The 9,999-nt window shown below is 37.1% G+C and overlaps 2 protein-coding genes, 1 long non-coding RNA gene and 1 pseudogene across 6 annotated transcripts; 1 reads left to right on the top strand and 3 right to left on the bottom strand.

Annotated features, from left to right (window-relative positions):
• Positions 1 to 489: 489 nt before the first annotated feature.
• On the bottom strand, positions 490 to 2,866 carry LOC104714033 (uncharacterized). Of its 3 annotated transcripts, none has more exons than XM_010431267.3 (4): positions 2,526 to 2,826; positions 1,984 to 2,364; positions 1,304 to 1,565; positions 490 to 1,114 (listed from the first exon to the last, which is right to left on the bottom strand). In XM_010431267.3, the coding sequence occupies exons 2-4, from the start codon at positions 2,302 to 2,304 to the stop codon at positions 735 to 737; spliced, it is 963 nt and encodes a 320-aa protein (XP_010429569.2). In that variant the 5' UTR covers positions 2,305 to 2,364; positions 2,526 to 2,826; the 3' UTR covers positions 490 to 734. The 3 variants fall into 3 exon arrangements, with proteins under 3 accessions (XP_010429569.2, XP_010429568.2, XP_087323292.1); XM_010431266.3 differs by having other exon boundaries at positions 1,984 to 2,407; XM_087467166.1 differs by having other exon boundaries at positions 1,984 to 2,866.
• Positions 2,867 to 4,882: 2,016 nt separating this feature from the next.
• On the bottom strand, positions 4,883 to 6,730 carry LOC104714034 (molybdate transporter 1 pseudogene; annotated as a pseudogene). Its single transcript, XR_015565224.1, has one exon. The product of XR_015565224.1 is annotated as a molybdate transporter 1 pseudogene (transcript).
• A 645-nt stretch (positions 6,731 to 7,375) lies between these two features.
• On the top strand, positions 7,376 to 9,999 carry LOC104714037 (uncharacterized). Its single transcript, XR_755710.3, has 2 exons — positions 7,376 to 7,659; positions 8,140 to 9,999. It is a non-coding gene; the product is annotated as an uncharacterized LOC104714037 (long non-coding RNA).
• On the bottom strand, positions 8,307 to 9,908 carry LOC104714035 (FCS-Like Zinc finger 11-like). Its single transcript, XM_010431270.3, has 2 exons — positions 9,025 to 9,908; positions 8,307 to 8,869 (listed from the first exon to the last, which is right to left on the bottom strand). The coding sequence occupies exons 1-2, from the start codon at positions 9,906 to 9,908 to the stop codon at positions 8,761 to 8,763; spliced, it is 993 nt and encodes a 330-aa protein (XP_010429572.2). The 3' UTR covers positions 8,307 to 8,760.

A 9,999-nucleotide genomic window follows, 5' to 3' on the forward strand; every position in this document is an offset into this window, starting at 1 on the left:
GAGTGGAGCACAATCAAGTATCCGAGGAGCGTTGGTTTGAGAATGTAATGATTACTTAACCACTACAAAAAGAAATGGGTACGAGTGAAACTACTATATTCGGATCATGATCACATGAAAGCTCGCATAATAAATCTGTTCACGTACACCATTCTAAGGACATCCAAAAGTAGGTTAAAGGCACAAGATGTTCTTTTCACTGGTCCTACCCCCTACATGATCCTAAAGCCGGTAATCTAGTCCATCTTTTGGATGTTGATCTGGCTGATAAATGATTTAGAACCGATCATCAAACCCCAACCCCACTTTAACCCTTTTCTGTTTTCAGTCAAAAACCTTACAAATGGGAATCACTATTATTCCTTATGGACGAGGGACAAGCAACTGATTTAGTAGCAAGACATGAATCAAAACACAGGAAATCAAATGAAAGCAGAAGACATAAATACCATCAAACCATACATAAGAAGATGATTGAAGACAAGAATGTACCTAAAAAAGGTCTGATATTATAAAAAAAAAACAAAAATGTTCAAAAAGAAACAGAAGAGATAAGTTTTGACTTTAGCCTGTTCAATGTAATACGACTAGAAAAAGGATTCAATGTCTTTAACCCTAAAAACCAGACCCCTTCAAAAGATTTATTAGGACAGAGACTCATATGAACAATATACGGCGGAATACATGTTCATATTTGTATTTCCATCAAGATCAAAATGGTGGTGATTCAGGATTTACCGCACAGGCTGTTGGTTATAGTGATTCTTCTCCTTCTTCTTTGCAGCGGCCAGCTTCTTACGCCTCGCAGCTGCCTCTTCCGCAACAGCTTTTGCTGCAGCATCCACCTCTTTGCCTGACTTCTTTTTCTTCATGGATGCAAGCTTTTTTATCCTTTCTTTGACATCAATTGGAGATTCTTCCTCCGTCGGTTCAGACCCAGTAGCTTCCTCTACAGCATCAGCGTTGTTGTTTGCTTGTTGCTCTTGAGATTCTTTTGCCTCCTTCTGCTTATCCTTCTTTTTCTTCTTTTTGGCTGACTTTGACTCCCCACCTGCTGCATTCTCCTTCTTCTCGCCCTCTCCATTGGCATCTTCTTTCTTTCCTTCTTTAGCATCTGCGAAAGAACATACAATGTATCCCAATTAGCAAAATGCTAGACAGATCAATATATGCTGATTTTCTCAGTAAGATAAATGACACAACACAAAACATTTCAAAAAGAGAATACAACAAAACACTAGAGCACAAATGCCTGGAACAATCAGTTGCAATGGCTGTGCCAATAAGATGTCAGAAAAAGTACCTTGAGATTCCTCTTGGCCATTATTCTCCTTGGGGGTAACTCCAAAATCAGCTAACAAAGCCTCAAGCTCAGCAAGTTCCTTCTTTTTCCTCTCTTTCTTGGAAAGTTGCCTCTCTGCCTCTTTAGGAGGTGCAGGAACTTCAGGAGCCTTCTTCACCTCAGGCTCAGGCTCTGGATGAACCTGTACCTCGGTTTCTTGTTCATGCTCCTCCTCCACATCATCATCACCTTCATCAAGAATATCTTCCTCACTTTCACTTTCCTGACAATCAAACCAAGATAATCACATCAGAAATCGAAATCACACACACCAGAACTCACGCCAGCTTAAACAACTTTTTGAGCAAGAAAAAGAGAAGCTCCAATACAACCCCAACATAAGTAATACAAAAGTGAAACATTCAAGAGTGGTCAAGCAACTTGTGCAACTATAATCACCAAACACAAACTAGTTTTCTAATAACTTAGCAGAGCAATAAGCATAGGAAAAATCAAAAGAAGAACAGAAACCAAACTCTCAGAATATCAAGTTACAAAGAGAATTGTTAACCCATATACACAAAGAGTTCTTATTTACTACCATCATGTCTATTCTCAATAGGCATACACAAAAATCACAACCAATTCAGTAAACAGAGAGACACACACAACATAAAACATAAACTGTTTAGACTTCTAACCTCGACATGAACGTCTTTTGAATCAGTATGGGAAGGCTCAGAAGTGCTCCAGCCAGACTGAGGAGGAGCAGTGGTGGCGTAGTAGTCATCATCTTCATCGTCATCATCAATATCAGCCCAAGACTTAACTTTCAAAGGGGTAGGTGCCCAAAAGACCTGTGGCTCAGGCTCCTTCTCTGGCTCTCGTGACTTAGATGACCCTTTGCCCTTACCTGTCTTGTCAGACTTCTTCTTCTTCTTACGAGTGTCCAAAGCTGCAAACAAATTGGTACTCTGGATCGTGATCGATCCTTCATCTCTCCTGTTTCCACCTCCAACCATCTTAACACACGATTCAGCTAATAACCAAGATCGAGATAAAGCAACAAGCTTTGATTCCACCTAGAAGTCTCGACGGATAAACAAAAGGAGACCAAAAAAAAACCTAAAAGATGAAAAGCAAGAACAGAGAGACACACAACACAACAAAACAATATGAAATCTAGGTTCGATTTCAAAGCAAAATCAAATCTTTATATGAAAATCCTAGACTTTTGACTAACCACTGATTGCCCAAAAGAAGAAGAACACAACCCGATGGATGTATATAACTTAGGGTTCGTGATGAGAAATCATGAATCAATCAGAAATGAAACGGAGAGAGAGATAGAGAAGAAGAGAAAAGAAACAGTCTTTGAAGCGATTTATAGGAGAGAAACAAGATAGGATTAGGGTTTTGGTTCCTCCCTAATAAGGATGAGGAAATCTGGATGTGGCAGCCGTATAGGTTAGGGCTAAATCGGACAAGGAGATAACGCGAGGAGAAGCCATTAAAAAGCTCGTGTCTCTGAATTTATATTGGTTATGTAAATTTACCTTTTGGTACCTCATAAATTAGTGGTTTTGTCTTTTTTGCTCAATTGTTTTTAGGAATATACAGCTTAGACCCAAAAACAATTATAGCCAAAATTTTACACAAACTAGTTTGAAAAGGTTTACAAATGTTGTTTAACAGCTTGTGTAAAATTCATACATAACTAGAGATAAATTTTCTTAAATCTACATAATTAAGTCAAAAAAAAGTCTCAAATGATCTTGTTTTTATTTGTCTAATCAAAACGGTTGTAACGACATCCATAGCAAAAAAAAAAACTGGTTGTAACGACATTTTTAGGTTAATTTAGAAACTTGTATTAACTTATTTCCGGATAAATTCCGTTATACTATCTTTGTTAACTTACTTCCCGCGAAATTTTAAATAACTGATATAACATGTCATTATATTTGTAACGGATTTTATTTTTCTATATTCTCCGTTACGATAACTAAAATATGTACCATAAATTTTAATCATCATTAGACTGTTAATTTGTTTTCTGAAGTTGGTATTAATTTAGATTTTGTATATCATTTTCTAAATGATGTAATTCACAAATTTGTATCATTATTGTGAAATGATGCAAAGAAATCGATTATTGCAACTAATTTTTGATTATTATTTTATATCGATTTTAAACAAATAATTAAAAAAATGTATTATTTTAAATTTTTGACTTAAATTAATTGATGCAACCAGTTTTTTTTGTAGTGAAACACCCTTTGTCTATAATTTTACCTAAACACATATCGTTAAACTGATACTCTATATTTTGTTTCTTAAAAATGCCACATATGTATTTTTTTTACATACATAAAACAACGCGGTTCTTGATAAAAATAACATAAAGTTCTAATAAATTTTTAATTTTAATTTAAAATTTTCAAGCTCTTGTAAAATATATAAACCATTATTCTCTTATATTTCAGATAAGTTTGAATTTTTATTTTTTTTGTCAATTTATCAATTTTCATTGTTTTAGTCAACGTATAAGTCTCTTATTATATTTTATTGATGGTTTCAAAAACTCGATTGATTACGCTGCTTTCTCTTTTTTTAATTGAAAAAAAAACTCAGTCATTTCCAACAAATAAAAAGGAGAAATATCATTTTTTTGGTAAGTAAAAGGAGAAATATCATATAGGAAAAAACTAGATTGACTCAAATTAAGAGGTTAGTTACTAAACTAACTTATAAAATGTGATATATGATTTTATATTTTTTTATAGAAACAAAACTAGATTGACCCAAACTAAGAGGTTAAATCATATTTTATACATTTTAATTTGTATAATTTTAAACATCATATTTTGATATATGATTTTATATTTTTATATTTTTAGAATGAAAGGAGTTTTAATACAGTTTTCTGCAACACTCTTAAGGTGGGCTGCTGGTTGATCACAAGAATGTCCACTATCTGATTTCTCAAGCCAAATATATAAAAAGGCTCAGAAAAAAAAAGATATCAAGGGTGAAGTGAACTTAGTACAGTGGCAGAAGGTAAGTCCATTTGTAGAAGGCACCATCATACCCGGGATCGAGTCCTGGCTCCCCTACGAATGTAAGAATTTGGCTAATGAGCCGGCTAGTTGTGGCCCAATAGTTGACAAAAAAAAAATATATATATCAAGGAATCTAATTTAGCATCTCAGTTGAAGTTGGAAAATGGACAGTCTTCTAGTCACAGCAAGTGAAAGGTGGTGAGTTTTTGTTTGTTAAACAGGTACATTGGAATAGATTGGAATAGATGAAGAAGGTCATAATTGGATTAAGAAAGTATGGAAAAAGAGGGCTAAGCCCTTAGGTGATAGTACGTTCATATCCCAAGTAACGGGTGAAGAATATGGGGAAAATCTTGAAGCTAACACAACACCAAGTTTCCTCCTGATTTTTGGTACTTCTGCTTCAAATACTCAGATGAGACCATAAAGATAACTTCAATTCAGATCATGTCTGAGTTTCCTTTAATAGCTGTGTTCAGTTTTTAGGCACCAAATATATTTTGAAAATATGTTGTTTACCGAATGGACTACAGATCAATTTGGTGCATCTCTTCTCTTTATTTAAGTAATCACAATCACAAATGCATCTCCCTTTGTATTCATATGAAATCAATCAGACTAGTGACATGCAGTTCAATGAAGTTTTGAACTTATTATTAGAAAGTATAGAATAAGAAGAAGAGTGAACACTTAAACACACAAAAGAAGACTTTCAAGGATGTTCATCGGATCGCAGAGGAAGGGTGCTCCGCTTGACTCGTCCGTAGCTCCTCATCCACAAAACCACATACAAAAGAATCCCAGCCACAAAGCCAATGGCAGCATTTGAGCCCAAAGAGACTGCTGTGCAAATAAGCATCACAAATGCATCTCCCTTTGTATTCATATCTCTAGCAGCCATTGCAAGCTCTATCCCTGCAAATAGTAGCAAAGCCCCAAGCACACCCACGGGAAACTTATCCAATATACCCACCAATGAACCTCCTAACACCAACCCTAGCACCATTTTGGCTACTCCCAACAGTGCTACACACCCACCACTCCTCCCACCAAACTTGTACTGCCCAGCTAACCCACCTGCTCCATGACAAGTAGGCATTGCCCCAAACCAACATCCCACCATATTCATCAACCCAACAGTCATCGAAACCGATGCAGCCGAGAACTCCTTCTCCGGAAACAGATCATACGACAGCTTACACACAGCCACAACAGAATTAAGAACAGACAAAGGTAACTGCGGAATCGTCCCTTTCAAAAACCCGTTCTTCCATGCTTTTTTAGTTATCCTCACAACCTTCATCTTCGACGGTCCAAACCTGATATCATGTACAATACTCGGCTTCCTTATAAATGCCAAAACAACACCTAACAAGAATATCAACAGAGCAGATGGCACATTAGCTATAAAACTCCTTATCCGTCTTCTTCTTCTTCTTCCTCTCGAACCATCTTCTTCAACTTCTTCTTCCTCCTCTTCTTCCCCATCTCCATTCACAAGAACTATAAACAGAACACAAACCAAAGACAAAACCAAACCATCAAGCCCTAACCATGGCCTATCACCAACACTCTTAGACTTTGTAAAGTTCTGCTCTTTCCTTACATACTTAACCGCAGACATCGCAAACGCTAAGCCTTGTGACAGTTGAATCCCTCTAACAACCGATAAAGGAATAATATTGAACACAAGCTGCATCAAACCAGAGATCCCCAACACGAACAAGATCCCTCCGGTGCAAATTCCAGCAGCCATAATCTCCGGTATACCGAAATCTTCAGCGGTAGACGAAATCGCCACGGCTGCTATCGATTTCATCGGTTGAACCGGCATGGGGACGCCGTAAACCGCTCCGGTTATCGCGTTGTATATGCCGGTGAATATCAGCGTCGTGCCTAAATCCAAATCCTTGGCAAGAGTTAAAGCAAGAACGATTGGTATGTAAGTACCAAGATCACCCATTGCACCGTTTATTTCGGCTAGCTTCGACCTGAAAACAAGATTAGTCCTTAGCTTATGGAACATACCGGTGAACCGAAAACGTTTTGGGGTTTCAGGTTGACTACTCTGAGACTGAGACTCCATTGTTTTGTGTTCTGTATCGAAACAGAGCTATAAGAAGCGTCTCTCTCTTTATATCTTAGCGTTGACAATAAAAATAAAAATAAACTCAGATGACGACAGTATCTGATTCTTTATTGTGTGTTCTATAAAATTTGCCTTAATTAATTTATCAAACTTATCCTTAATAATATGTTTATTTATGATTTAATTATACGTCAACTAAATTGATTAAGAATTTAATTAGGGGGCACATATTTTTATATCTTCAGCAAACAGTTAATACCTCCAGAAGTTGCAGGCGATTTTATGTAAAACAAAAGTCAACATACAATAATAAGAGAGCAGTGTATTTATTATTGTACTTGAACGAACCGGCAAAGGAAAGTCGCTGGCTCTGTCCATCGCTAGCGACTGTGACACGCAATTACCTATTGTTCGTTCGTTTTGCAAACTACTGCGACTTATCAGTATTGATTATTAATTGAACCATTGGTAGTATCTAATCTTATACTATGTTTCTGTGTTAAACTTTTTGTTTCAGTAAAATTATGGTGACATTAACATCTTCGTAACCAAGGAATAATGAGTTTATGATTAACCAACATTTAATTAATCAAATAGACTTTTAATACAGTTTTGTAAGTATTAGGACGAAGATGAAGATAATGCAGGAATAACTAAGTGATCTCATCTTACATTGTGAAGTGATATCAGTATATTATAAAGAAGATAGATAATGGAGAAGTAGTGGAGGATCTTGTCTTGTTTGATGTGAGGTCAATAGAAGTTGATGAATTTGGACCGTTGAGTTTGGAGGCTTTCTCTTCTCGGTACTATTCTCCCTACTTTTCCATATGCTTTTGTTGTTTTAGTTTGAGTTTAGGGGCTTTTGAGGTGAAAACTCAGTTAAAAAGCTTAGCTTTTGAGATTAACGATAAATAAGAAGAGAAGAAGGATGTGGAAGGTGTGTATAGCTTCTAGGAAAGTCTTTCCTTATAAAAGGGTCTTAAGTCGGCTAAAGTAAGAAAGATATAGAATCAGCATCGAATCAAGGATACCTCGTAAATATGATGAAATATGTTACGGGAAGGAATTTAGTCGATCTCTGGTGGAGATCAATCAGCCATCTATGGGTTTGGTTGAACTCTCTATGGGATTGTTCATGCTTTTATGGGATCAGTCGAACTCATTCTTGGATCGGTCGATCTAAGCTTGCTTTGCCTTATCTATCTTTTGTCCAAATATGAGAGGTAAGACTAAAACAACATTATATGTGCTATTGAAAAATCGAATACCATGTTTCTTTAAGTCCTATGTTCTTTAGGCAGATCACGACATGCAGCTGAACTCTTTTTCTCTTTTTTTTTTTTTTTGTGTGTCCGGTACCATACCTCTAGTACACAAACTGTCCTTTTCTTATAGAATGCTTGTTCTACTTCATTTTATGTCCTTTCCGCACAAATAACCTGAAAAGATGTTTGAAACAGCAAGTGGTGAAAATATGTTTTAAAAGTATAAGAATCATATTAAAAGCTTATTGAAAACCTATTAAAATGCTAGTAAATGTCGGTAACGGTGTTATCAACAAACAACGAACTTGTCTCTTAAAGTTTAAGAGAAGAACGTCCTTCCTCCCTTAATAGTAATACTCTCTATGAATGTATCCTGTCACCTCACTTGTTGATTTCAGTGACAGAGTTACTTGTGTTGCTTTTCTTTTTCTCCTACAGAGTTTGTCCTCCCTCAATAGTAAGATTCCCATGCTTTTGGAAACGGCCGAACTTGGCTGTGATCAAGACACCAAAACTTCTCACCCTCTCTAAACAACAACCAGCTGCTGCGTAGATCGAATCAGAAGATGCTGGCTATTCTGTTTGCACAAGATATAGCTGTAACATATAGTAATAGATATATGTATTACTTATTTAATTAAAATCTTCATACAAACTTAAGAGGCCATAGGAAGATCCTCAAAAACAAGACTCGAAAACCAAATGGAGTGGTCACACAATCCCTTTCTTGCAACCAACACTCTAAACTTATTCAGTTAACATCTTACTAGTAGTATCCTTCAACTTCGATATCAAAAGAAAAGGGAAAAAAAAAACGAAACCCATTACAAAATATACAAAAATAAGGCCGGCCAATCCATCCGTGGCTGCTGCAGCGGTTAATAGATGTGCATAAACACAGCTCTTTGTAGACGGATGAACGGGTTTAATGCCACATGTTACCTAAACATTGGCATGACACTAGTCATTACATAATAATAAGTCTTTAGGTAGTTAAAAGACGATGGTCGGGTCTATAAAAGCTCGTCCCATTGGCCATCATCTTTAGCTGCTTCTTGTTCAGAAGAGCTTCTTTAGAGATTCGTGCATAACAATGCACGGATCTTCCATGTCCTCATCTATCACCATCTCCTCTGAACGACACTCTGCACTGCAAAATGGTTTCTCTCTGCAATTCACAACCACACAAACATCACAAGTTTAGATTTTTTTCACAACCACTAAACCATTTTCCTCAGACTATGCAACTCATAATCATCCTAAGTCTACACATTTGTCTGTGTGTGAGTGAGTGTTACAGAGTATTGGAAAAGGAGCACGCACCGGTACATGTAAATGTCTTCGCCACCTTCGAGTTTCTTGTTGCAGAAGTTACAAACGCTGAGGAAGTTAACAGATGCAAGCATGGAATCGGACTGTGTTTCGATATGCTTCTCATCAGAATCATCATCATCTCCCTTGGACTCATTCTTGTGACACTCTAAAACTCGGTCACCATAAATATGAGTGGTTTTCGGGTTAGGACCATGTGCAATGATGCAAGTGTAATCCTCCATGTCATCCTCAGACAGACAAGAGGAGAATGCATTGTCAGAAGAACCACCACTCTCCCCTTCAACGCCCAACTTGGATCCAGACAGAACTCTGGTTTTCCTCAGACAATCATTAGCAGAAAAGGAACGGTTTCTCAACCCAATCTGTTCAGCCTCAGATGAGTTATCATCACCGATTTCGAAAACAACACCAGATCTTTCCTTTTCAATCTTCTTGGCTACAGGGAACAACAACTTGGGACGGTGGTGGTGGGTGTCCCTAACCTTGGAACATTTGATCCTCAACGCAGGACCAAACACAACATCAGGCAACAAACTACGATCATCAACAATGCTTAAGCCAACTTTAGCAGAAGAAGGGCGACAACAACAGTTAAGATGAGGAGGAGGAGGAGTGAGTGATGATGATCTGAGGAAAAAAGGATCAGCAGCAGCCGTTGTAGACAACATCCTGAATTCAAGAGGAGATTTGGGACTCCTGACGAAATCAGAAGAATCTGAGATGCACTTGTTGTTGTTCAGACCGATCAAAAGACTGAGAGACAGTGGGTGGTTAGTGATCGGTTTGAGGCCGACAAGATCAGATTGTGATTGTGGTTGATGATCTAAAGACTGATGATCCTTGAGAGGAAACATTGCTCTTGTTTTCAGCATTTTTACGGTTACGATTTCTTCTTCTTCTTCAATCTGTTGTTTCATAATAATATCAAATAAAATAAAACTCATCAGAGAGATTCATACACAA

Source organism: Camelina sativa, chromosome 9 (genome assembly GCF_030686135.1).
Source record: "Camelina sativa cultivar CO46 ecotype springtype chromosome 9, ASM3068613v1".
Classification (NCBI taxonomy): domain Eukaryota; kingdom Viridiplantae; phylum Streptophyta; class Magnoliopsida; order Brassicales; family Brassicaceae; genus Camelina; species Camelina sativa.

Bases quoted from the DNA above. Each gene is read 5' to 3' on its own strand.
- LOC104714035 (XM_010431270.3), bottom strand. From the start codon at position 9,908: ATGCTGAAAACAAGAGCAATGTTTCCTCTCAAGGATCATCAGTCTTTA. The intron at 8,870-9,024 runs GTGCGTGCTCCT...TGTGAATTGCAG, and splicing joins GAAGACATTTACATGTACCG to AGAGAAACCATTTTGCAGTG.
- LOC104714033 (XM_087467166.1), bottom strand. From the start codon at position 2,304: ATGGTTGGAGGTGGAAACAGGAGAGATGAAGGATCGATCACGATCCAG. The intron at 1,566-1,983 runs GTTAGAAGTCTA...TTTGATTGTCAG, and splicing joins CAAAAGACGTTCATGTCGAG to GAAAGTGAAAGTGAGGAAGA. The intron at 1,115-1,303 runs GTACTTTTTCTG...GTTCTTTCGCAG, and splicing joins TGGCCAAGAGGAATCTCAAG to ATGCTAAAGAAGGAAAGAAA.